Consider the following 27,712-nt stretch of genomic DNA (forward strand, 5'->3'; position numbering starts at 1 on the left):
TAGTCAAGGGCTGTGGAAAAACGGTGGTACTATAGAGGTTAAACTCTGATCTTAAACCTCCACTGCCTTTGGGAATATGTATCTTCGGGAGAAGAGGGGCGAACGAGTAAACCCTGCACGAATCCAGAGTAGAGTCCCTACAACATTGGGACGGTGCCTTGTATGCCTCCTTCCAGCAATTCCTGCAGCCAAGCTGGTGCCGTGTGTGTTGCTCTGCTTCCCTTTGGACCACATCAGCGAGGCCGAGGGGGGCAGCCCGGGATCTCCATACACGCGGCCCAGGGTTGCACCTTGCAGGTCCCGACGGTTCTGCTACCCCAGCAGTTTGACTTCGCCCCTGGAGGCGCACTCAAAAACCCACTCAAGACATTAAAAGCAGCAGCAGCTGGGGGGGGGGGGCTTTGCCCAGCCACTACTCTTAAAACTCACAGGGCAGCGTTTGTGCTGCCTTGAGCTGTCATTGCAATAAATCGCGCTAAACCAGAACGGGGTGCCTATCTCGGGGTGGCTTTCTCCCCCTCCCAGGCTGCTGCTTTTTGCACGCAAACCAAGCTCCGCAGTGCTGGGTGCGGGCGGACTCAAAAGCAGAGCCAACAAACCAGCATAGAGAAAGCCGGCGCTCTCTCTATGGCGCAAGCATAGAGGCTGCTGCCCTATCGGAGCCTAGAGCGGATTGGTCAAACTCCTCCTTAGAAACCCGAGGCGCAGCGACCCGGAAGCGCTTGCGGGACCAGTTCCGGGTCGCCGCGCCATGGCTGCGCTGGGAGCGTCGGGGTGCCTGCGGGGCGGGAGGGTCGCCGTGGCTTCGCTGCTCCTGAGGCAGCACCCGCAGGGACGCCGCGCCGCGTGGGGATGGCGGGGCCTCTGCCAAGGCCCGGAGGCGGGTGAGTCTTTCCCTCGGGGGGATGCAGGCGAACAGGCTCCCCCCCTCCCGTTGGGCGCGTGAGGCGACGCCGCGTTTGAAAGCGCCTCCAGTGGAAATGGCTCACCTGGTTGCGGCTCAAGGGCCGCCCTACCCCCCGCGTGCTAACCAAGAAGGCAGGTGGGCGGGCGGAACTTGCTCCTGCTGGTTAACGACCCCACCGCAATAAATGGGACGCTTAGGGGGAGGGGCTGGGCTGGCACTGATCTGCTGGGCCTGATCCAGGCATCTTCGTTGTACTAGCCTAGGAGCTGGCGCAGTGAAAGGAGCATCTCTTCCCCCCCCCCCAACCCCACCCTTCTACACTGGCCCACACAAGCGGCAGGGCTCTGGCCAGGACGTTAGAGTGGCAACCTACTAAGTCTTTTTGTAAAACATACAATGTTGCAACCAAAAGATAGTCCCCCTGTGTTCAATGGGACTTACTCTAAGATAAAATATGTGTAGGTCATGCCTAAGTTACAGGTGGCAACTTAGTAGTATCCTTAGAATCTCTCTTTTCGAAACTGCATTTTAAAAACTGTATTTGAGCTGTTGCTTTCCTGCTAGACCGGAGCTTTCTTAACTTTTCATGTTGGGGATGTACTTTTTAGACATGCATTACTTTGCGGCACAGTAATTTACTGTAGTTTTACTAGCAAACCGGAGGTTAAGCGAACCCCTTATAAGAGATATCATAGGACACACCTACACACTGCAGCTGACGCAAGTTTGTAAAGCTCTGTGCTAGACCAACCACTTGTTTTTCAGGGGAGAAGAAATCTGATGTTCCAAAACCTTCTTTTACGGATGAAAAAGTTCAGAACTTGCTCATCCAGATGACAGGACTGAATTTGCAGAAAGTCTTTAAGCCAGCAAAACAAGAACTTAACCCCCCGACGTACAAGCTTATGACAGAAGCACAGCTGGAGGAGGTATATTGCCAGCGTTCAAGAAATAATATATTTGGGTTTAAGATATGAATAGAAGACACTTCTAGTTGTTTTTTATTTATTTGCTTTGGCCGTAAGAAGAGTTAGGAAATATAGGCACTCAAAACATATATTTGTTAAGATGTATGTGGTTCTAACATACCAAGGTAGTTGAGACAAAGAAAATTAAAATAATTTAAATTATTCAGAGCAATACAATGACCATATAATGTATCTTGAGAAATATATTGCTTATGAGTGGAAATAATGTGCATGAATGTTGAAATATTGTAAACAGTAACTGATTCAGAGTAGCCTTGTATAGCCGGGGGGGGGGGGGGGGATCAGTGTGTCTCATTTTGATCCAAAGGGCAATCAAGTACATGAAAATTGATGAAATCTAACCTGCAGTAGGAAAATGTGGTCACAACTCTTTAATATCCCAGGCAGTTAGTTATGGGGCATGTAAATAAGTATTTCCATGAACTCAGATCAATAATAGTAGCTGCAGATTGTTAAAAAAAAAAAGGTATCTGCTTTCACTTGTCACTCATTTTTTTATTAGTATTTTTGAAAAATTGTCATATGCTAACAATTTTTGCCAGTGAAATGACAACAAATAATATTTTTTGTGTAAAAAATTGTAGTAAGATATGCAAAAAATATCTGAAACTTTGGGTTTGTCACCATGCCAATTTGCATATTTTTGCATGGCTAAACCATTACTCTGCCTGTCCTTCAAAAACCTATATCTATCAAATATTCACACATTTTTAATGTTAAATGATTTTCCAATATGACAATTTCTGTGCAATTAATTACTCACTTTTTCCTTTTAGGCCACAAAAGCTGCTGTTGAGAAGGCTAAAGAGAGGCTCAAAATGCCTCCTGTATTAAGTGAGCGGGAGCCAATTAATGATGTATTAGCAGAAGACAAGATTCTGGATGGAATAGAACCTTATAAATATATATTTACTGATCTAGCATACAGCACCCCCCACCGTGTGAGTCTGTTAGCTACCTTGTAAAAATATCAATGAATTTTACCCACTTTGCAGTTCCACTAATAGACACTGTAATCTACAAGGAAATGCAACACTTTATTGTACACACAGGACCACAACAGCAGCTGCTTCTGGAATCAGGATATGCAGTTTTAGGATAGATAGCTGGGTCTGCTTTTTTGCTTTGTTTTTTAATACCATTGATGGATTTGAAGAAAGGAATAATTTTTACCATCCTCCAATACAGAGGCTTTTTGCTCATGGCATTATATTCTTGGGCTGACCTATACCCTCTTGTAAAGTGGTACTTGATACTTCTCAAAAAACACTTTCCCCCCGTGGACCACTTGAATATTGGCGGAGTCTTGACAGACCACATCACAAATTTGTTTTTTGTTCTATGAATCCAAAAACACAGCTCACATTTTAAGAATTGCGGTCTTGCCTGTTTTTGTGAGCAAAGATCTGTGAAATTTTAATGTTTGTCAGCTTTATTAGTAGATCAGGTGCAGCATCAATCCGGCTTCTTCATTTTGAAGTACGGTGATGTTAGCCTTTTCACAGGCTATCATGGTGGAGATTGCAGACCACAAGTTTTAGAACTTGTGCCCTATCTGATCCCACTTGTCCCTCAAGATACTTCCTATAGGGTCAACAGAGGCCTGAATCATTTTCTTTTGGATGACTGAACAGGGCTCTGTCTCCTTTACTATAATCTTTCTATTGGAATCAAGTTTACACTTGAACCTATAGAATTCATTGCTACAAGATGCTGTGCCTTTTAGTACAGGTAGGTTTAAAATGGATTAGATAAATTCACGCAGGATATGCCAATAAAGGGATACTGGGTATAATAGCTAAATGAAACTAAAGAGAATGATTTTCCAGGTGGCAGTATTTTGTGTTCTGACTAGCCTGTGAGCTTTCTAGAGACTATTGGCTGACTTGTTGAGAGAACAGCTGGATTAGCAGAACTGAACTAGTAAGGTAACGCCCATACTCCTAGCTTTTGGTCTTTAAATCTTTTCCAAGCAGCAGTAACATCAGCTTCAGGTAAGCTGAAGAAGCATGTTCTGTTTTCACTGTGCAGAAGACTTTTTCAAATATCTTGATAGGAAGTTACTGAAAAACAGTTGGCCTTTTTAAAGTTGGCACTGTTCCATATCTTAAATGTAAAGAGACATGGTGGAACAGATGACTACAAGTGCAGCTTACTTCTCTTTTCAATTTCAGGAACGGTTTATTGTAGTTCGAGAAACAAATGGAACATTACGCAAGGCCACTTGGGAGGAACGGGACAGAATGATACAAATATACTTTCCAAAAGAAGGGCGCAAAATTATTCCTCCAGTTCTATTCAAAGAAGAAAACCTTACGGTAAATGCTAGCATTCAGCCTTGTGCAGAGCAATTAATCTTACTCATGTGAGCAATATGAGACAAATATATTTGGCCTACTGCACCTTTGCCATTGTCTCAACTTCCTTACCAGTATCCTTCCTTGTGATTTTCTAAATTATCCTTAGACTATATGGCCCAATTTGGAAACTCAGTTCTCTGTTTGCTAAACCATAGTTTAAAAGCTGGAAATGAGCAGTGAAAATACACACTCCATTCTCACTTGTCTTCTGGTTTCCTTCCTATCTGGGCACTTATTTCCAGGTATAATTATCCTGCAGTTTGCCATTATGTCCAAAACTGGTTTAATGAGAGTTTTACTTCCCAGAACTTTAAACCACATTTTGAAGTTGTATTTAAGAATAGTAAGACTACCATTCTCCATTTTGGTTATTATAGCAAACTGCAGTTTAATTACACCAGGATGGGACAAGGAAACACATCCCATCCTCTGCAGCCTATGCGAAGGTGGGAGGACTGAGGCTGGTAAGGAAGGTGCCTCATCATCACTTACTGGGGTCTGGGAAGATCACAGGAGGGCCCTGAGACATACACAGACCCCAGTAAGCAACCCTCCATCTCTTAGTGGGGGCACTATGCACTAATTTGCTTTTGCCCATGGACCCCCAGAACAGAGTCCTCATGTAAGTGGTGTAGTATAAAATCCAATGAAAATGAAGCTGATAAAACTACTTTGAAATCCATATCCGGATCTTTGACAGTGCTGGTAATCTTGATAGAATCTATTAAAGAACGGACCCAAAACATTTTCCCAACTGCTATCGGATGGCAATCATAAATCATTGCCATTGTTTAGAACAGGACTATTACTTTTATTGAGTCTGTTTTGATGCAGGATGCTTCATTTATATTTCATTCTTGTTACAATTGCTCCAGACGACGTTTCTTCAGGACCGCCATGAAGAACTCCTTGATCATTGCCTTGTACAGTTTGAGCCAGATTCACCTGACTATATCCGAGTGAGTTGCCAACATTTGGGCAGGGAGTGTGGGGCTGAGACAGCTGCTGTTTCCAAAGGGGTAGTCATGTTTTTGTTGCAGCAGACTAACAACTTTTTGCACATGAAACAAATTTATTTTGGTATAAACTTTCATGGGGTGCAGATGACAAAAGTGTTACCCTATATATCCTCAAAGTTGTTATCCCTTTGACACCAGTTTACAATCCCCTTCTTACTCCACCCTGTAAGATGGTTGTGTGTATACCTGCAACTCAGGATAACATTACATGCAGATGAAGTGGACTGGTCCATTAAAGGTAGTAGTAGTAGTAGTAGTAGTAGTAGAAGTAGTAGTTTATTTGTACCCCGCCCATCCAGCTGGGTTTCCCCAGCCACTCTTGGCGGCTTCCAACAAAGATTAAAATACATTAAAATGTTCCACATGGCGGGCGCCACTACTGAGAAGGCCCTCTGCCTGGTTCTGTTACTTTGCGTCTCACAGTGAGGGAATTGCCAGAAGGCCCTTGGCGCTTGATCTCAGTGTCCGGGCAGAACGATGGGGGTGGGGACGCTCCTTCAGGTATACTGGGTCGAGGCTTTAAAGGTCAGCACCAACACTTTGAATTGTGCTCAGAAACGTACTGGGAGCTAATGTAGGTCTTTCAGGACTGGTGTTATATGGTCTCGGCGGCCGCTCCCAGTCACCAGTCTAGCTGCCGCATTCTGGATTAGTTGTAGTTTCCGGGTCACCTTCAAAGGTAGCCCCACGTAGAGCGCATTGCAGTAGTCCAAGCGGGAGATAACTAGAGCATGCACCACTATGGCGAGACAGTCCACGGTCAGGTAGGGTCTCAGCCTGCGTACCAGATGGAGCTGGTAGACAACTGCCCTGGATACAGAACTGACCTGCGCCTCCATGGACAGCCGTGAGTCCAAAATTACTCCCAGGCTACGCACCTGGTCCTTCAGGGATAGAGTTACCCTATTCAGGACCAGGGAGCCTCCACACCAGCCTGCCCCGTCCCCCGCAACCAGTACTTCTGTCTTGTCAGGATTCAACCTCAATCCATTAGCCACCATCCACCCTCCAACCGCCTCCAGGCACTCACACAGGACCTTCACTGGTTCCGATTTAAAAGATAGGTAGAGCTGGGTATCATCCACATATTGATGGACACCCAGCCGAAACCCCCTGATGATGTCTCCCAGCGGCTGCATGTAGATGTTGAAAAGCATGGGGGAGAGGACGGAACCCTGAGGTACCCTACAAGTGAGGGCCCAGGGGTCTGAACATGAACCCCCCCCCCAATTTCTGGGCATGGCCCAGGAGGAAGGAGTGGAACCACTGTACAACACTGTATATAAGGTAATGCTATATAATGCATTTGTTTAGTCTTTAAGGTGCCCCAAGTCTTTGTTGTTTTTGCTACCTACACTTACTCCTGAAACTTACTCAGGAAGCTATTACAATGTTTAAGCATTATTACATTTCAACTCCTGCATAGGTTCATCAGCGGACGTATGATGATGTTGAGAAAAATGGAAAATATGATCTGCTGCGTTCAACAAGACACTTTGGAGGAATGGTGTGGTACTTTATAAATAGAAAGATGGTTGATGGATTGCTGATAGACATGCTCCAAAGAGATTTGTAAGTGCTGTTTATCGAGCTAAACATTTTTTGTGCAAGAGTTATATAGGTTCTCTATGGCAATATAGAATTTAAAAGTTCCTATTTAAGCAGCCTAGCTGCTGAGATTAGTTGCACTTGTAAGCATATGTGTTCAGGATCAACGCACTAGTTGACTTTTGTTCAGGAACTGTAGGCTGGGTTAATGATCATTAACATACGTTGAGAAAGTTTGCCATGAGACACTAATTGTGTTTCCTGTCAATAATAGACTAGGTCTAGCTAGCAATTCCTGCAGCTGTTGCTTATTTTCATTTCCAATTTCCAGCTGTATGGGTAGGATAATTCAGTTCCATTTATTATTATTTATTAAACTTGTATACCACCCTTTATATACCACTCCATACAACTCAGAGTGGTTTACAACATAAAAATACAAGATAAAAAACACAGAATAAATAAAAACAAGAATAATCCCCCCCATTTTATTATTTACTCACCCGAAACATATTTTGGTATCATCCAGGAATCAATTCAGTTTGAGTAAGGCTGCAGAATGTGGTTGGAGTGTCAGGGTAATGTATCACAGGCATGTCCAACAGGTAGATCGTGATCTACCAGTAGATCACTGGACGTCTGTGGTACATCACTGGCTCCCACCAAAGAAGCTCAACAACTTTAGCTCCCCTTAAAAAAGCTCAATTTTTTGCCCTGCACCCAAAAAAACTAGGCTTTCCCCCTCCCTAAAAAGCTCACCAACTTTGACCTGAACCCCAAAAGGGGGGGTAGATCAGTTTTTAACTCTTAAGCAGATTGCAGTCTCTTGGGAGCTGGCCACCCCGATGTATCAGATTGGATTTTCCTGTGAAGCTGCAGTCCTTTGGAATAATCCCTTTAAACTTGGTGGGAAGTAAGGCTTCTCCAGTCAATTCATCAGTGATGCTGGATAGTTTTACAAAGGCATTAAACTGTGGTGGTGGTGGGAGGTAACCCAATATTGAAAGGAGGTGATTTATATTGTAAAGCTACATGTGTGACTACAGAACGCCCAGAGCAGGAGGTGTATTGGAGAGGTCTTTCTACGATATAATCCCTATTGCTGGAATGGCTCCTATATGGGTCTGAACCCAAATGGAGACACTACCTACACGGGTAGCAAGGGTGAAAAACCCACCTCTTTGAATATATTTGCTCATAGTGGTGGCTTACATCTGTTAGTAATTCCTCAAAACTTAGTTCTTTTAGCTAGTGAGTTTAATAAAACAAGCTAGTTCCAGTTTAATGTGTTTGTGTGGAGTACTAACTGTGACGGTTCCTAGAAAAGCAATTAAGTCTTGAATAACACCTGTATTTCAGAATCGAGGATGCAGTAAGCTTAGTTACTTTGTATCACATGCTCCATCCTGATTGCCAATCAGCAAAAGAGGCACAAGAATATGACATCCAAGGACTAGATTTAATTAAGGTACAGTATACAATTCTTTTACATGGGCCTCTTTTCATGTCTTAGGTACTTATCACAGCAATTTTCCTTTTTTGGAGTTTTGGGACAATGAATATTGTACACATTTATGGAAGCAATTCATCAATGGAACAGTTTGTTAAAAGGCCAGAGCAGGCATCCCCAAACTCTGGGCCTCCAGATGTTTTGGCCTACAACTCCCATGATCCCTAGCTAATAGGACCAGTGGTCAGGGAAGATGGGAAATGTAGTCCAAAACATCTGGAGGGCCGAAGTTTGGGGATGCCTGGACTAGAGACTGCATAGCTTTTAACTTCATAACCTGTACCCTCTATTTCACAAAATGAAAGTTAGAACATTAGGCTAGTTTCATCATTTTAAGGTTACATGCTAGAGCCCAACCTAGTAGCACAATCAAAAGCTTGCTGGCTACCTAATTACAGTATTATCATTTACATTTTTGTACAGGTTTTTGTGAAGACAGAAACACAGAGAGCTGGATATATTGAACTTGCACTCCAGTCTTATCAAGCAACTACGCCTAGGTCTGCAGCTTCATAAAGAACTTATCAATCCACTTAATATTATGTCTGTGGGTGGAAGGGTGGTGTAAAATGTATATAGAACGCCAATAAAATACTTTTTGCTGTATAGTGTATGGGAAGTAGCTTTAGTTAGCTTTTAAAGCACAGTTGGCCTGTTTTGATTAACAGAAATACAGAGAACTTGTCATATCGAATAGTTTTGCGAGTACAGTGCTTAGAAATCAAAAAATTAAAAGGGAAACTACATTTTAAAAGACATTTATTACAAGACTGGTCTTCATGTGACAAGAGCTTGGCATAGTATCTAAGGAGATCTACATAACAGAAATAGATACTTCAATGCATTTTACAGGTCTAACCCTACTTACTTGATCCAGCTTGCATATAAAAACCAAGCTTCTTTCCACCATGGAGACTGCAGTAAATGAAGTTTAGGGAAAGAAATTTGTAAGAAATTTGGTCATAAAAAAAATTTCAGTCAGACATCTCTTCGTCCAAATTAATATCGGTAGTATCAATATCCTCTAGGTCTAAGTTATCCAAGTCTTCATCAAGCTCCAATAACGCCTGTGGCAGGAAATACATAGAAGAAAATGGCTTACTAAATACCATGCATCTATCATTGCTAAATAACTACTTATTGGGAACTACTTACTTTATTCCTGCAAGTTGAAATGCTCCCAACTACTGCTTTTTAGTGGACTATCCTGCTACCACCATCCTAAACAACTATGGGCCTGCTAGATATATTTGCTTATTATAAAACACAGCCCCAAAATTTGGGTATAATAGGCAACTCTGATTTAAACCAATGTACGGTATAATTTGTATGTTGAAGGAAAGGATGAGTAACTTGTTATTGACTTCATAAAGAATTGTGAAACCTAGAACACATATCCAAACAGGGCCACTAACACTCTGAGCAGTGGTGATTAAGGCAGTTTTAGAGGCTGTATAATGGGACAGTTTTTACATTAATATCTAAAATATTACACATTCCGCAAGCAGAAGTACGTTTACCTAGGCAGTAGAGATGAGGGTGGGGCAGGGTTCGGTACAGTACAGTAAATCAGCAGCAAGATTAAAACGAGACTATTGGCAAGATTGGTTGTATCAAAGACCCTGTATTCTGTTGGGATAGTCACTATCTGATACAAATATCCGTGACTGGCTTTGATACAAAGCATTGACAATGAGCTACATCTGAATAAGGACTTCCTTCAGAAGTAGGTTTGCATGCTGATAGAACTACTTTAAGGTTGTATCCACTGCTGTCACACATATGAGAATGGACTTCTGCTTGCACAATGAGACTTCACTGTCTCCTACACAATTTCTATATGCTTCATGATTCTGGAGCAGAGATGGTAGAAGAGTACAGGGAAGAGGAGAGGAATGCAAGTCCTGTGCCACAACTGGAAATCTACTTGTGCAACACAGGATTCTGTCCTAAAGAACCAAAACCTAACAAGCTGAATGGCAGAATTCAAGTTTTTATGCAGCTAGGTTCAAGCCTGAAACCTATGGCTTTAGCTGACAAGGTAAGGGGCAATATCCAACACTAGTCATACTCTTGTCCACTGACTGATGGATCTACTGTGAATATGACTAATCTTGGATATCACAAATACCGTACCTATCTTGCTGGAAAAAGAGGGAACATTCAGTTTTGCAGTCTAATTTGATCATGGTGTATAAACACATTAGGGACATGTGGGAGAAAGTTGAAGGAATCATTCTTTTTAGCACGCACTCTGCAAGCAAGCTTCATGTGCCCAAGTTAAGAACACCCATCCAAACAAAATCTGATTGCAGACAAGAGCATGCAGTAAGAATGTACTGTGATGTACTGATCAGAAATGTAAACAACTGCTAAGCACAAGTTTCTATATTAAATTAGGAGGAAATCAACCCAATGGCAAACTTTCCTAAAGAGGTCAGATTAACATTTAGCCACACTCTGGAGAAACTGTTATTCTCTCAAGTACAAATCTGATCTCAAAAGGCTATACTTCACAAGAAAAATGTTAACATAGGAAAGTGAGCGAAGTGGGGGAAATTGCAGAATGGAGTTAGCTTGTCACAATTGTTTTATGCAAAATGGAAATGTAATGGTAGAATTCTAGATTGTCTCACTCCCCAAATGATCTGCCTTTAATGTTCGTACATTGCAAAAGTAACTAAACCGAGCTTAACCTCATGTGCCAGTTTATTACACGGAGGGAGATTTGCTATCGCCAATCTTGAAACTAAAGTTCTGCTGACTTACTCTTATTCTGTATGGTTTGTAGAAAAACTCTAATTTTGAAACTTCCAATGACAGTTTAGAACAAGAGAAATAAGGATTGCTACTGGGATTAGAACCTTCCCAGCTTTAGGATTTTTCATGGTGCACTTGAGCTTTTACCTTTTCATCTTTTATTGTTTCAATTGGGTCCTTCCCTGCAACCGGAGGCACTATCACAGGCTTAGGAGCTAGTTCTTCCTCTTCTGAATCCTTATGACGAAAAAGGAAATATTTAAATATAAGGAAAAACTGGATCCCATTCTTAGGTTGCGTAACCCAAAGAAATTGATTCAGCAAGAAAGTGTGTTATACTAGCCCTACACAAAAGCAAATTCGAGAGAAGGCAGCACATGGAAAGACTATGTACCATTTTATTCCATTAAGACATTGTTCCTACAATCTTACCTATTGCCCTTAGAACTCCTGATCTAATTGACACTCGCCCTGTTCAGATGACATACCAAATAATAACCTGGTTGTGACAAAAATAAACTAGTGAGCTACCCATCTTTCTAACACACACTCAATAGGGAAGGAAGCGTAAAATGTCTGGTTATATTTAAACAGGTACAGCTTTGCCCACAGTTAACATACCAGGATCTCAAAGCTAGTTTCGGATCCTGGTTTATTTGAATTAACTTTGGTTGGAACTAACCACAGCTGCACATAGTTAGATGTAATGGAAAACTGCAAAATGTTCAAAACTGATCAAAAGCTTTAAACTTCTATCAGGTTGTTGGAGCAGAGCATTCAAGCCTGAGCATTCTCATTACAAGAAACTATAGTTTATTGTGATGTGAACCAGGTCTCTCATTCCTGGAATGTGCAAGTGCATTTGCTCGCCATTCCTTGCTTACTACCCTTCTCCCTTGCTCTCAAAATTTAGTCTAGAAGGACAATCTTCTTAAATGTTGTGAAGTATATGTGGATGGCCTCATAAAGTGATAAATAATAAAAAGAAAACTAAGAATTTTGGAGCTGTTGCTCAGGGCTATTTCAAAGTGCTGAAAGCAACTGTGATGGGAAGAAATGCAGCAGTGTTCAGGAAGACAACCGATTTATTCAGACCCAGAAATCAGGAAAACTGACAGCAACAGAATTATCCACATGCGTCTAAGTGCCAATGCTATCCATAACAGTTTCTATATTAAGGTAACATGGTATGAAAAGAAGACAATTACAGAGCAATTGCTTATCACCAAAGTAAATGTAAAATATAAAGAGAACGGGCCATCTAAATGGCTCAGTTTTGTTTTTTAAAACAGTCCATAAAAAGCCACAGACTACACTGGAAGTAAGGATTTTGAACATTTAGTGGAGATAACTCTTACTCCAGAATTTCATTACCACTGACCTGCAATGCTTCCCCTATTTTTGGTGTGAAACCTTTAGCTTCTTCCAGTATGTTTCTCTCTTCATTTGGCTACCAAAGACAGAGAATATATCATGTGAGTAGAGACTTTTGCTGACACTAAATAATTCTCAAGGTCATGCCAGATTCTATATGAAATTGCTCATAACTTGTATCTACTTACAGTGACTAGGGGATATTTATTGGCTGGCCGCAAATCAGTTTGTGTTGCCTTGATGTATTCTTCAGCAACAAAAGCTTCCTTTAATCCAGGAAACAAGTTTTCATATTCTGTGGGATCGGCCAGCGATTCTGCAGCTTTCTGGTTGACTTTAGAGAGATTTTCTCTCCACAGTTTTACAACCCTATTGATGGAACGGATGGTCATTGCAAGCACTTCCGTTATAAGCAAAATATTTTTACAAAACACACACTAACACTTCAAAGTTACCTTGAAACTTGGCTCGGCAAATATGTTCGTGCTAGGAAAGCAGCTTCTGGTAAGCGTCCAGTTTTAATCAACAGCTCAAGACAACTATCAAGCCTACAATGGTACATTTAAAAAGAGTCACATTTTCATTTGTTTGGGTTTGGTTAAATAAAACAAAGCAAAAATAAAAGTAAAATCTAGTTTTTAAAATGTGCCCATTACTGGAGTATAACACAAATGCGACGAACGTAATAATCTGAGGATTATGCTAATAGCAAACCATTGTGTTCAACATTACTGGCAATGTGGTTTTAAAGGCTTATGAATATCTAATGCCCTGATCCTATGAAGCAAATTCACAGGATCAGGCATAAAGCTGCTAAGGTTTCTTAGAGTATACAGGACTTTTGCATAAAGAGGTTCTGTTGCATAGACAATGTATAAACTCTGTATTTTCTTTTTAAACAGCCTTCAATGTTGTACCGTGCACGCACACACACTTTTTTACTTTCCATCTCTTTCTTCCCTCATAATTGAATCCATTCCGTTGCACCCACACCCTTTCCCATTACAGGTAGGTAGCCGTGTTGGTCTGACGTAGTTGAAACAAAATAAAAAAAATCCTTCCAGCAGCACCTTAGAGACCAACTAAGTTTGTCATTGGTATGAGCTTTCGTGTGCATGCACACTTCTTCAGATACACTGAATAAGTATTTTGTTTCAACCCTTTCCCATGTCCATTTAAGTCATAATCCAATTTATTGTCTTTCCAATGCCGGCTCTCTCAAAATTAAAGAATTCATTGGCCTTCTTTTCCTGTTGGTTTCCATCCCCATTTCTCTGTTTCAGGTACTCATTAATAACTTTATAAATGATATTTTTTAAACTGCCCACTCACTACTGCCATTTGTTCCTGGTTTCTTCTAATTGGCTGCTAACTCAGAGAGTTGTGAAGCCTTTGGCTGCTCTGCAGAATGACCAGAGGCCAGATCTTTTGTCGGTCAGCAGAAAAAGATTACTACAGTACTGCCGAGTGATTCAGAAAGCACTGTAAATCTGGGAAAGAAGAACTAACACCAAAGCAATTTGGGGACAGTTCTCTGCAGAAACAAGTCAAGTGCAATGGTAGGAAACCAAATCAGCAAAACAAAATAATAATAATAATAATAATAATAATAATAATAATGCCAAGGGTGTGTGTTCATTCAGGGCCCACATACAATTTTGGGGATTAGCCACCCCTAGTGTAGGTGAGAGATTGTTTGTTACTTACTTTCCTTGCAGGAAGTAGCTCATAAATGCAACATTGTTCTTCCCATCTTTTTCTGCCCCTTCGGCCAGCTTGTTCACCATGCTGGTATTTCCTGAAGCTGTGGCCAACAGCAGTAAGCCACCATAGTCTTGCGCATGATGCAGGCACTCTTGGGCAAGGCCAAACTGGCATTTACTGATAGCAAGCTCAGCCAGCTGCTTCCACTTCTGCTCAGACTGCATAAACAAAGAGCAATTCCACATCAGCCATGTTTGACTTTGTTCTGAAGCCTATTCAGACTAAATTTAGCCCAGTTAGGTTTTTTATCTCAGCTTTCTCATCTATAGTTCCTCACTTGCACTGAATGTTTCATTCAAAGCACACGGTCATGCCTTAAGAAAAGATACTTATCACACTATTTTGACACCCAAGAACTATGGGTATGCTTCTTCTAAAAATTAACTCTTGGTTAGCTCACATAAAACTTCTCATTGCCCAGATCAGCCTCAGTATTTTCAAACTATGTTCTGTGAACCAAAAACTATGAACCTGGGTAGATCTTGAGACTATCCTAGACAGGTGGTCTATCTAATACCACTGAAACATAATTCGAGCAATCTAGTCAGATACTCCAGATAAGCAGCAAGACAGAAAATATATTTTAAAAAACACTTGAATTAAGCTGGCTGCTGCTGTCAAAATCTGGGGAAAGCTATCTTGCTCTGACTTCAGTATTACAGACAGAGATCATGTCAAATAATCTTGTTTAATGCTTTACAATAATATAAAAATCAGGAACAGATTTTGCACAGATTCCATTAAATTCAGTTCAGCCTGGACACTAGACAACCAGGCTGACTTTGCACCTTTATTGTTGGCATCCATTTGTCTCGAGAGACAATGGAAGAATGCACCTTCGAGGGTAAAGTCAAACCACTGGAGAGTTACAGCACCTGCTGTGGCTGCAGAGACTGATACAGGAGAGACATGTTTTAGGGCAGGTGTAGGTATTCCATTTTGCTGCTACAGGTGGACCTTTATAGCCAAAACATTTCTTTTATAAGAGCCTATTCTTCTGCATCTTAACATGGACTTTGGTAATTCCTCCTATGTTTCGAAAATGATGTCAGCATACCTCTGCTTCCACTGCAAGCTGATATGCAATCTTAAGTTCACCAAGCTGAAGAGCAAGCTCAAAGCGGTGTTCTGGGTCTGTAGATACTGCAAGTGCTTGCTGTTTGAAGCCCTGGACATTATAATTTTAAAAAAAAGACATTAGTGAAGGAATCTTCTTGGCAAACCACAGCACAAATTGATACACAAATACATCTCCCTTTTTATACAAGCCAAAAAACAACACACCACGATTATTTACCTCGTATTTTAGAGCATTTAAGTGCCTAATAGATATGTCCACCCCTGCCAAATTAAATTTGCAGCCATTTCCAATTCCAGTATTTTAATCCATATTTGTTGACCAAATATTAATTTGATAGAATGTGACAAATGTTTTCACCTGTTTCTCAAGGAAGTGTGCAACTCTGGTCCTCTGTTCCTTTGGAATTGTGGGAAGAACTTTGTCAGCCATACTGAAGTCTCTCCTCATCACGGCAGTTTGATACTCTAGCACCGAGACTAGCAAGGAGTAGCTCACTATGTTCAGTTCTTTGTCACCAAGGTAAAGTCTGTTGTCTTTGGGGATATATCCAAGTAAATACATTGTCCTTTAAGGAAACGGGGTGGGAGAGAGAGATTGCTTCAGTCCAAGAAATCATCTGGCACAGCAATCCTAATGTGGAGCAAGAAACAGCAGTTGCACCACCACATCCCTAACTCCACTAACTGCACCGGCTGGGGAAGATGGGGGGGGGGGTGGTTCTTCAGTACATTTAGTGCATCAGATCCTGGTGTAGCAGAGAGGCACAAGACCCAATTGGGATGCTTTGCTTTCCACTGCTGGTGGAACAACAGCTGGCAGCAGCTTTCTACTAGCATGGGCAATAGCAATGATCTTACAACCACCCGCACTCCTGTTGGCCAGAAGAGAGCCATTAACACACCATCCTAACCTGCACTCCCCTAGCCATCAACACCACAGTCCTTAAGATTGCACGCTGAATTATCAGGAAATTATGTAATTCACTTGAATTAAACTGATATGCTAAGGATAGTGAGTCTCTATCAAACTGTGAGTATGCTGAGGTACAGAAACTCCAGATCACTGAGGAGACCCACCCCACCTCAAAGGAATTTTATTTCTGAAACTCTTCCATTTCCTTAAGTAGTAACACCCTGGAGATAACAGCAGTGATAGAGATGAAGAATTTATGGCTTAGCACAAGTATGGAGAACCTTTGGCCCTCCAGATGTTGCTGAACTACAACTCCTATCATCCCTGGCCATCGTCCATGCTTGCCGGGGCTGCTAGTTGTAGTTCAACAATGTCTAGAGGGCCACCCCTAGCTTAGTATGTGATCTTAAAGTTTAGCCCACATCTGGCTTAGTGCCATATCTGAAAGACAAAAGAATCTTCAAGAAGCAGGTTACATGGGCAACACAAAAGCTACACTCTAAATAGCTTCTTGCTTAAGGACCACATTTCTGCCCATCACTGGCACAGTAATTACTTCTTGCCACAGAACTCTGCTCAATGTGCATTGAACTATCAAAGAAATAGAACATGCTACACTTAATAGCGATAATTTCATATCTTACTTTGCCAAACCTTTATTAGGCATTACAAATATAGGCCATCATAAAACCTCCATGTATAAAATTTGAAAATATATGCAAATAAACAGGTAATTTCATATCAATTGGAACTATATCTGATGAATAGGTGAACACTCACCGGTCCAAATGTGCAATGGTGACAATTTCTCCTCCAACATAGTAGTTCAGTCTGTTCACAGAACTGGTATAAATAAAACAGTCGCCTACCCACAACCCCGTTTTCACAATCTCTTGAATTTCACCAAGGACCTGAAGGAACAAAGGTGTTTAGGCTTAAGTAGGAGAATCTTGTTTACTAAACTCTCCATATCACTGGGTCCATTAAAAGAGTTTAGTTATATAAGTGGGTCAACTCCAAAGACTTAGTGATGAAGAGTCCCATATTAATGGAAGCTCAGCTTAAAATATTGATCCACCAAAAAACACCTCTTCTACTACAACACAGGTAAGATTAACAAAAGTTCACATTCCCTATTCACCACAGTTCCCTTAGTAGTGGGATATGGTACAAGAAGTTCCATGTGACATATGTACAAAGTAGCCTAATGATCTTTTAAAATCCAACAGAACAAAGTTCATTCACTAAGTTTGTAGTACACAAAATATTCTGAACCAAGAATGTGACCTTCCAGCTGTTTTTGGACTCCAAACTCCCATTAGGTTTAGCCAGCATGGCCAATGGTCAGAATGATAGAAGCTGGAGTCCAACAACATCTGGAGGGCCACAGCATCCCCAGCCCTGCTCTATACAGATCAAGATAGCAGTAAGATTCATATTTACATGAAGCCTTATTTCCATCTTAATATGGTTCCCTTGCTGCTAATGTTTAGGAGAACAATTAAAATGTTTAGAGCCCTAGTAAGTATTTAGGTTGCTATCATGTTATATTGTATATTGTATTATATTGTCTATTGTATATCATTTTACACTGTTTTTATTTTTATTGTTTTATTGATTTCATTAGAGAAAACAGGATCTAAATGATTTAAAATGACCATGTGTGTCCCAAAGCTAATCTTCCAAGTCAATCCATCTTGTCAGTTTCCACATTCTCCTTATATCACGTGGCTAATCTGTTAGTTGATAGCAGTATAAATGGTTTAAAAGACAGAATCAGATCCAAAAAGCCTATTAATCACTAAGTGTAGTTACCTCAAAGGCATCTTCAATGCCATCTTCAGTGACTCCCTCATGTGTCTCTTGGGCTGCTGCAACTTTTTCAGAAAGGTACTTCAGAATGAAGAAAGATTCTTCAGTGGCTATGCAGACGAGCTCACCAGAGTCAGACCAGAAAATCTACATCAAAACAATGCAATAACCTTTAAACGTTGGGCTCTGATTAGAAGAAAAATTAAGCCTATTGCGGCACCAAAAAAGATAGTTTTATTTTAAGACTCCGAAAGTTTCAAAATTAACAGCAGCTGACCTTGCAAGGTGAGCTTTAATTAATCAGCAAGTTGCAGTTGGAACAAAACTCACATGTTTGGGCTGAATTTCAATTCTGCGTATCAATTCTGTATTTTCCCAGTCATAAAATGCCAGGCCATTGACAGATCGGACACCCAGTAAGAAACCGCCATAGATACCTTCAGGGGACACAAGCAGAAGAAATTAGAATCTTTCTAGACAGTGTTTAAAACTAGCTAAGATGGGTACAGAAGATAAAATGCATAACGTGCCTTCTGCTCCAAAGTCAGGTTTAAAAGACTTCTTCTCTTTGAAGTTTTTAAATATCTTGACACTGCTGTTGCTTTCCCTGATTGCATACCTGCACACAAACAAAAGATTTCAGTAGAACCAAGCTCTTATTCAGCAAGATTAACAAACAAGGCCAGGAGCAGTCAATACTAAGCACACTGGCCATATAGATCCTGTCAATGTTCTCTTGCAGACTTGTATAGACAGGTTATTTCCCTTTTGCCAAAACAACTGTGAAAGGATGGCTGGAGTTAAGGCTTAAATTGACTGGATGCAGTCCACAAGCCTCCAACTAGGCCATAAACTGAATTGGGATGCAGCCACTACAATAACTGTTGGTTGCACATTTTATATTTCATACTGATTTTTTTAAAAAAACAAACAAACACAGAAGACCAATAAGCTAGGCAGAGACAATTGCTGTTCATAGTCCAAAACAAAGCATCATAATATTAAATGAAATGTTAAGGTTAAACAAAGCACAAAGGACTTACTCTGAAGAATCATGTGCCCATGCAAACTCCTGAGCAGAACCAAAACTTTTGTTTCTCAGTGCCATAGCTGTGTAAATGATGTATTCACCATCCCCACACACTACTACAAACCTGTAAGGTAGTAAAAACAAAATAAATATAAATTACAGTATGCAAGGAAAGTTTGTGTAAGACTTGTAAAACTCAGAAAAGCATGATCAGAAAGAAACACACATACAGTGGTACCTCTACTTACGAATTTAATGCATTCTGAACGCACAGTCGTAAGTTGAAAAAAATGTAAGTCGAATCCCATAGGAATGCATTGGGAGAAAAAAATGTAAGTAGAAGCAACCCTATCTAAAAATTCGTAAGTAGAAAAAATCCTATCTAAACCGCATCCAAGATGGCGGACGGAGCTCCATTCGTAAGTAGAGTTATTCGTAAGTAGAGGTACCACTGTACAATGTCTCTGGTCCTAAACAAAATTTAAAATTAATGAACAGGTTTAAGCTTTTATCTTTGGAAAAAGAAATCTCTTACCGCCCATTGGGATTGTGCTGAATAGTCTGAGGATATATTTCACAGCTGCCCATATCTTTCACAGCAAGTGGCAGTCTTTCTCCGTCTTTGATTTCAGCATCCCCCATTGCTTTCAAATTAGCTTGCTGAATTTCTGAATGCTTAGCCCAAATTATCTTGCCATTAGCATCCATTGACATGGCTGGCTCTTCACGGCCAAGCTAGCAAGGAAGGAAGGAAGCGTGAGGAGAGTAGAAGTATGTATACAATACTCAATGTAACTAATAAACCAATATACTTAAAAACCTTTTGACACTGACAACCAACAGTTAAGTCTCCAATGCGGTATTACAAATAAGACTGGTGTCCTCTGCACTGACCCCAATTATTTAATAAAAATATGCCAAGTAATTATTCCACGACAGTAGTGGACATCTAGCACAGTTAAATATTTTCTAAGGCACATACCTTAACAATGATGCTACCTTCATCATATCCCAGAGCCACATTATTTGATCCTCTCAGGCTTGCCACACACCACACCCTTTCCATGCCATAGTTCAGAGTACTTTCCAAACGGTAAGTGCTTGAATGCCAAATCCGAACAGTTCCTATGCAGTGGCAGAGTCATTGCATTCAGCATTACTTAGATACTTCAAAGGGAGGGGGGAAGGAACCCAACCCCCAATCATGATTATCAATACACTGTTTCATACCCTGTACAAAACTGGGTTATATAAAGTCCAGTTGCATGTACTGTAAATCCAGTTGCATGCATGTAAATTTCGTGGTTCCCGCAAGGGGACAATGACAATAAAGATCTATTCTAAATGACTTACAAATGTCTGAACCTAATTATCACCATAGTTAATGCAGTCCCAATTAGAAGTAACTGATGCATTTTGAACCATCTGTAGCTTCTGTACATTTTTCAAGGCAGTCTAACAAGAACTACATTAAAGAAATCCCACAGCGATGTTGCCATATCTCCAGCCTTTATATAAAAGGTAAGATTTTCCAATCAGAGTATTAAGCATTTGTTTATCACTTGTTTATCAGACATTTCTAACTGAGAAGAATTTAAATCTGTACACAGGAAATATTTCTCATGGAATAATTCTACCCTTTTTGCGTTTTGTATTTATTTATAATTATACCCCTTTTTAGCCTTCGTGCATATTAAAACTCAACACCCATGGCCTCTAGGTATATTTTACTTTTGGTTACAATGCTCCTCCAATAAAGAAGCTGTAAATGAAAACAGTTTACAAAGAAACCCATTAACAAGCCTATACTTCGGCTCAGCAACCCATCTCTACAAACTGTAACAGGACTATTTCTAATTGTCTTGAGTAATTTGTAAGCATCTGAAAGGAAAAAATGCTTATGGCTCATGTCAAGCTTTGGTGAGATGTTAAGTTCTCGCTGCTACAGAAACCCCCATAGGAAAATAAACTGGCACTCTAAAAAGAATTGAGAAATGGTTGAATTTACCATCTTCAGAGCCAGTGATGATGATGGGAAGCTCAGGGTGGAAACTAACGCAGGACACATTTTGTGCATGACCCTCAAGAGTTTGCACACATGTTTTATTCTGCAAAGGGAAAAAAGAAATGACTTGATAGTACTCTTTAACGTATGATAAATGTTATAAACTATAAAACTGAACAACAGTTGCAAAGTACCTAACTAGACCTTTCTGATGATGACAACAACTTTATTATTTATATGCCACCCATCTAACTGGGTTGCCCCAGCCACTCTTGGGCGGCTTCCAGCAAAACATAATAATCTTCAACTGAATACAGCCAATGACAAAAATATTCATATACCTGATTTAAAAAACAAAAAACCATAACATTTTTGCTTTTTCAATATTATGCAAATAAATGGTATAGGAATAGTAGAACACAACATACCTGATAGTCCCAGATCTTAACAAGGCGGTCATCTGCTCCTGAAATTAGGTACGGCTTATCACCTCCACTGTAGTAATCAATGCAATTTACGCCTTTCTCATGGCCTTCCAAAGTGAAGTTGGGTGATGAAGAACCAAGCTGCCACACCTTGCAAGAATATGAAATTGATTGGTGACTGGGTCTAACAAAAACCTGGAAGCCCTTTTCAAACTTTCACATATCACCATTGGCTAATTTCATGTGTTTAGAACAAAAGACAAAGGGAGCAGTATATTTAGAAGCCTTGTTAAATCCTGGGGCAGATTTTGTCCCATCTGAATTCTGTGTGACGACAATAACCCCTATGATAAGCAGATCAAAAGTTAAACCCAGGGGTCACACTGTTTTGAGCACAATCTACACTACAGGTGTAACATGTGCACCAACCTTTGTATTGGATGCATACTGGTGCAGGTTTTTTAAAAAAAATCTTCCCAGAGTATTAAAATGACTCAAAATACAGTTTATGCTATATCCTCCAAGCAGCTGTTAAGCACCTACAATATAAGAAGAGTATTTCACTTTAAATTTAAAATTCTGATTTTAGTAAGTAAGAAATCACTCTACCTTGATTGTTCTGTCCAAGGAGGCACTAGCAAACTGATTATTATCCTTAGGATTTATGACAATCTGCATCACATAATGAGTGTGTCCTTCAAACACTTGAGAACAGGACCATTTTTTATCCCAGTCCCACAGCTTAATAAGCATGTCATCTAGGAGAGAAAAAATACTTTCCATTATGCACTTCATAAGCACCAAAGGGAAAGAAAAATAGTGATAACCTAATACTATTTTTCTTTTGTTTCCCTGAACATCTACCTGAAGAGTTCAATATGGCTGAAAAGCTTCTCTTTACAAAATCACTTTTCAGGAGTCTACTCATTCTAGTGATATCAAATTTGCAGTAACCTGTTTAGCAGTCCCACTCTCCTCTTTAATATGAAATATGCCAGCGGGACAGCACCATGCCTAAGTGCCATTGCTCTGACAACACTCCCTTCCTCTTTTCCCTATACATAACCTGGCAGAGGGTGTTTCTCTCTGATCCTACCTGGCCCCCCCCAAAAAGGTTCACAGCTAAGCCCCCTCCCCCTGCCCCAAACTACTGTTATATTCAGATGTGCCATAGGAAATGCATTGCTTCTCTTTCAGATATTGAGTTGCTGCTGTTGGGTCATGTTTTATTCTTAATCAAATACTTCTATGGCATATTCATTCTAGAGCATGGATGGGAAATCTGTGGCGCACCAGATGTTGTTGAGGTGCAATTCCCATCATGGCTGACCTTTGGTCATGCTAGCTGGGGTTGATGGGAGTTGAAGGCAAGCAAAATGTAGAGGGCCCCAGTTTTGCATCCCCATAATGAGAGTTTTATGTTGCATAGATATGCATCACCATCATTATCAGCAGCAAGAGCATACATTTAAATTATTTGAAGTTTGACTACATCCTACCACAGTGAACTGGATAACTGAATACAGATGCTTGAGAACCATAAATACTTATGTTTTGTAAGAAGAAGCTGGGTATATGTTAAAATGGGACTAGCATATAATGCAAACAAAGATCTGGGGCACTGAAGATATAAAACAACATAAATAGGAAGACTATGAGACAATAAGCCAGCTAATATGGCTCTAGTTCTATATCAGGGATGACTAACCTGTGGCCATCCAGATGCAGCAGAACTACAACTCCCAACAGCCACAACCAGCACGGACAACAGTTGTGCAATTATAACTTGGCAACATTTGGACAGCTAAAGTTTTGTCAACCCTGTTCTATAGCTTCCGGTAGGATTCTGCTTCAATCTTGTTACAGTACAAGTTCTGCAGTCGCTAAAATATGTTGCTACTTCAAGGAGGTACGCAGCTTATTTTCTTACAAAATTCTAAAGATGCTGCTAAGAAAGAATCACTCATTAAGATAACATTTAGAAATAAAATTAAACTCTTACCACTGCTAGTTAGAATGAAAGGTTGTGTAGGATGCACAGCAATGCAGCGGATATAATCTGAGTGTGCTTCAAACATATGAACCCTTTCCAAAGTGTTGTAGTTGAAAACCCGAATTTGCATGTCATCCTATGAGAAAACCCAATAAAAATCAGCTTCTCTATAAATGAAAACTGAATTTCCACTTCCAAATAAAGGGTTGTATTTAATGCTGCTTATCTGCTTGTGCAACAGACTTCTATTTGTGCAATGGAGCTTTCCCTTCTCTCCGCTGTGTCCTACCCATGCACTCTCAAAACTTGCTCCAAAGAGTTGGGGGATTCTCTAGAGCAGATTTGGGGGAAATGAAGGGACAGGAGAAGAAAGGGAAGTCCCACTGTGTGAATGGAACACAACTCACAACTTTATTGGTTTTGATCTTGCATTGTTTTTACTAAACTTGTTTCTAAGCTTCCCTCATACAGAAAGATACATTTTAAAAATAAAAAAGTAACCTTTAGCATCACTTTGCATATCTTTTAGTGCAGAGATGGGAAAACAACTCGTCCTCCAGTTGTTGTTGAACTACAGTTCTCATCATGCATAACCACTGGTCATGCTGGGTGGGCTTGATGGGAGCTGAAGCCCAACAACATCTGCAAAACCCCACGTTCCCCATCTCTGCTTTAGTGGACTGTATACCTATATTTTTGCTAATGTAGCACCTTGTACCACACAGTATGGGACGCGGGTGGCGCTGTGGCTTAAACCACAGAGCCTAGGGCTTGCCGATCAGAAGGTCGGCAGTTCGATTCCCCGCGACGGGGTGAGCTCCCGTTGCTCGGTCCCAGCTCCTGCCAACCTAGCAGTTCAAAAGCACGTCAAAGTGCAAGTAGATAAATAGGAACCGCTATAGCGGGAAGGTAAACGGCGTTTCCATGTGCTGCTCTGGTTTGCCAGAAGTGGCTTTGTCATGCTGGCCACATGACCTGGAAGCTGTACGCCGTCTCCCTCGGCCAATAACGCAAGATGAGCACCGCAACCCCAGAGTCTGTCATGACTGGACCTAATGGTCAGGGGTCCTTTACCTTTACCACACAGTATATCTCTTTTAAAAATCATCAACCATCCTCAGTCCATAAGCTCAGCCCATAAGGTTCCTCTGCAATTAAATTTGCAATTCAAAATTTCTTACCACTTAAATAAGCTTATTTTCAAGAAGCAAACCTCTGATTGATTAGTAGCTTCAAGCTTCCAAAATAAACAACAAAACATGCTTAAGTGAAAGAAGTTAACTTACAGCTCCTGTAACAACCCAGTTTTTTCTTGCCACAAATTTGGATGCTCTCACTGGTAGGTCACATACTTCAAAAGTCTTCACTAATGTCTGAAAACAAAGTTTACATTTTATGTTAACTTTTATTCATGAAAAAACGCTTTTTAGAAATCTCTTCAGCTATTTCAGATAGCTGTTTTTCAACTGTCGGAACACGATGGACAATATTCTAAGTTACAAAAGTTACATAAATAAGTTACAAAATGTTTCTAATGCTTTATAAATTTAATATTCTTAGGAAAATAAATACACCACACAATTCAATGTCCTTGAGCGGGGAGAAGGGTCTTAATCTGATTACATACCACAATGCCAATCAAATTCAGGGGATCCTGTGACTTCATAAAACATAAGCAGTCCTGATCACAAATCTCCCCAATCACATTTAAAAGGGCCCAACTTTTCACTGAACGTATTTTATATCACACATTACCTGTGTTTCATGGTTCCAAACACAGACACTACCATTGTAAAGGCTAGCCAACATCCATGGCTCTGTGGGATGCAAGTCCACACTCTTCACTCGATCAGATCGAGCTGTTAGCTTACGCTTTATGTCAAGTCGAAGAGGCTAAATAGCAGAAGAATATAATGAGGCTGTTACAAACACATAAAATAGCTGGTTAAATATATTTAATATACTGAAAGAAAATTGGGCAGGGCCTAAACAGCCAGTCATGTCTATGTAAGTGGTTCACACTAGCCTGACTGAAATAAACCTATTTATTCCCTTACAGACTGTTTTCTGGGATGGCCCAAAGATTTAGTTTAGCCCAGGCCATACTTAAAATCAGCTTATTGAAACATCATTGTGAAAAATAACACACATTCATCATATACCTAGACTAAGAATTTTGACGATGTGAGAGGATTTCAGATATGAAAAAACAGTTTGGGATGAAATTATACTGCTACAATTTTCACAAAAAGTGACACAGATAAAAGAGCATGCTCATGCCCTTTGTGCACAGCCCTTTTTGGGGGGCAAGTGTAATACACTTTTTTGACAAATGTAATAGAAGTGCTAGGTAGGATTTTTTAAAGAAAAAAACTAACGCCCCATTAGTATATATACAAACATCCAGGAAAATCCACAGGTCACTCACAAAACACACTGCATGCCTTTAACTCCAGGCACTTCCAGTTAAAAGCATATAAATCAACAGAATCCTAAGGAACTGCTGCTAGTAAAAGTTGGCAGTACTGGGCTAAATGGATCACAGATCTGTCTCTATAACTGGCATTTTTATTATACTGCTTTAATGAAATCTCACACCCTCTTGGATACATCTAGCTAATCTATTTATACAATTCATAAAACCCCAGAAATGTGCAAGCTTACTTTCACCCTCCATTTGTTTTCAACTCCAGCTTCCATGAGCCCAGCCAGCAAGGCTAACGGGATGGTGGGAGTTGAAGCAGAACATCTGGAGGGCCACAGATTGGGAAAGACTGTTGTGGACAATGCACTTCCATTTCAGCAGGCATCAAACGGGACACTACATACAGGAAGCAACTGTGCCAATACCCTAACCACATGCCTGGCCATCGGGCTACTATCCATACCACAGAGCCCTCAGCTCAAGATATGTACACAGGATACATAAGAATGTGAATTACAGCAATGGTTGCAGCAGGCAGTGCTTTTTTCGGGGGGGGGGACGACGCAGGGATATGCATACCCCTAAACATTTTGTGAATCAAAGTTTGGCCTCATTGAGGGGCAGTATTTCAATATGTGTAGGAAAATGAGAGTAACCCTAAACATTTTTTAGAACAAAAAAAAACCACCACTGGTTGCCTGCCTTTCACACATCTGCAGATGAGAACAGGCTGACAGCTGGTAAGTGTTGGCCAGGAGAATTTGCCATTTTCAACTGAGCAAATGCTTGCATTGAACCATCAACCATCACTCGGACCCCACCCCCAATATCTCTTCCATCACCTCCAGTCCAGACACTACTTGTGAATATAAGAAGCACTGGAACAAAGGGAGTCTACACACAACCATGGGCTCCAAAGGGGAGCTGGCTGAGAGCTTTGCGCTGCACAACACGAAATATGCAGGCAGTTTGATAGTAAATCCGCTCAGCGCTTCAGGAGAGGCAGCAATAGCACAGGTACCACCTCCCCCACCCCATAATCAAAGCACGCAGAAATCAGCAGGTGAGCCTTCTCCTGTCAAGGCGCCTCCGTGCCGGGAAAGACTTCACCTGGTGGATTTCTGCCTGCTGTGCGGCTTTAAAAGACGGGGAATCCTTGGCCCCGCCGGCTCCTTCGCCCCTCCGGGCGCCTGGCAGGCCTCTCTCTCCCCGGTTCCAGCAGCGCCTGCTCCTCCCCACCCACCAAGCCCACTTCCCTAGGAGAAACAGCCGGCCTCCTTCTGCATTTGGGCCCCGCTGCCGTCGCCCCCTCCTCGCCCAGCTCACCATGGCTCTGGCTCACGCAGTCCGGGCTGCGGCCACCGACGCTCCCCGTCTCCCTCACAGCCCAATTCACCGACGTGGAGCTTCCGGCTGCGGCGGTTCCCGCGAGAAGCGGAAAGACAACGCGAGAGCACGAGCCCTTCCGCCTAGTCGCCTCTATCTCGGCCAATGGGTGGAGCGGAAGGGAATATTCATAGAGGTAGCAAAAAAGGGTAGAGTAACCGCGTATGTCTAGACACAACACACACACACAGAGAGAGATGTTTGAATGGGGGGGGGGGAAGCGCGCGCGTTTCTACCTCCCGTGAATATTAAGTGGACAATTCTACTTCCCTGTAGCTATGAACAGGATTGCTGTGTTAAGGGGAGCCTCGCTGAATTTAACGAAGTAGCAAGTGGGATAGCTCAGTTGGTAGCGCATGAGGCTCTTTATCTCAGGGTTGTGGGTTTGAGTCCAACTTTGAGTGAAAGATTC

At 41.2% G+C, this 27,712-nt stretch overlaps 2 protein-coding genes across 2 annotated transcripts; one reads left to right on the top strand and one right to left on the bottom strand.

Annotated features, from left to right (window-relative positions):
* The first annotated feature begins 748 nt into the window (after positions 1-748).
* Positions 749-8,939, top strand: MRPS22 (mitochondrial ribosomal protein S22). The gene is made up of 8 exons (XM_035133031.3): positions 749-884; positions 1,673-1,836; positions 2,673-2,837; positions 4,071-4,214; positions 5,132-5,215; positions 6,702-6,847; positions 8,183-8,291; positions 8,757-8,939. The coding sequence occupies exons 1-8, from the start codon at positions 752-754 to the stop codon at positions 8,847-8,849; spliced, it is 1,038 nt and encodes a 345-aa protein (XP_034988922.1). The 5' UTR covers positions 749-751; the 3' UTR covers positions 8,850-8,939.
* A 136-nt stretch (positions 8,940-9,075) lies between these two features.
* COPB2 (coat protein complex I subunit beta 2) lies at positions 9,076-27,331 on the bottom strand. The gene is made up of 22 exons (XM_035133029.3): positions 27,241-27,331; positions 25,245-25,382; positions 24,776-24,862; positions 23,499-23,625; positions 22,106-22,254; positions 21,500-21,646; positions 21,075-21,174; positions 20,049-20,191; positions 19,602-19,801; positions 19,080-19,190; positions 18,567-18,655; positions 18,367-18,473; positions 18,040-18,183; positions 17,005-17,135; positions 15,670-15,877; positions 15,289-15,399; positions 14,175-14,389; positions 12,923-13,015; positions 12,656-12,836; positions 12,475-12,543; positions 11,241-11,330; positions 9,076-9,400 (listed from the first exon to the last, which is right to left on the bottom strand). The coding sequence occupies exons 1-22, from the start codon at positions 27,241-27,243 to the stop codon at positions 9,308-9,310; spliced, it is 2,736 nt and encodes a 911-aa protein (XP_034988920.1). The 5' UTR covers positions 27,244-27,331; the 3' UTR covers positions 9,076-9,307.
* Between the last annotated feature and the right edge of the window lie 381 nt (positions 27,332-27,712).

Source organism: Zootoca vivipara, chromosome 5, assembly GCF_965207765.1.
Source record: "Zootoca vivipara chromosome 5, rZooViv2.hap1.1, whole genome shotgun sequence".
Taxonomy (NCBI): domain Eukaryota; kingdom Metazoa; phylum Chordata; class Lepidosauria; order Squamata; family Lacertidae; genus Zootoca; species Zootoca vivipara.

What these genes read in the sequence shown, in the direction of transcription:
- MRPS22 (XM_035133031.3), top strand. Translation starts at nt 752, where the DNA reads ATGGCTGCGCTGGGAGCGTCGGGGTGCCTGCGGGGCGGGAGGGTCGCC. An exon ending in CAGAAGCACAGCTGGAGGAG is followed by an intron (nt 1,837 to 2,672) that starts GTATATTGCCAG and finishes TTTTCCTTTTAG; the next exon opens with GCCACAAAAGCTGCTGTTGA. An exon ending in TCAAAGAAGAAAACCTTACG is followed by an intron (nt 4,215 to 5,131) that starts GTAAATGCTAGC and finishes CAATTGCTCCAG; the next exon opens with ACGACGTTTCTTCAGGACCG.
- COPB2 (XM_035133029.3), bottom strand. An exon ending in TTAAGATCTGGGACTATCAG is followed by an intron (nt 21,175 to 21,499) that starts GTATGTTGTGTT and finishes TTCCCTTTGCAG; the next exon opens with AATAAAACATGTGTGCAAAC. An exon ending in TTGCCGAGCCAAGTTTCAAG is followed by an intron (nt 12,837 to 12,922) that starts GTAACTTTGAAG and finishes TTCCATCAATAG; the next exon opens with GGTTGTAAAACTGTGGAGAG.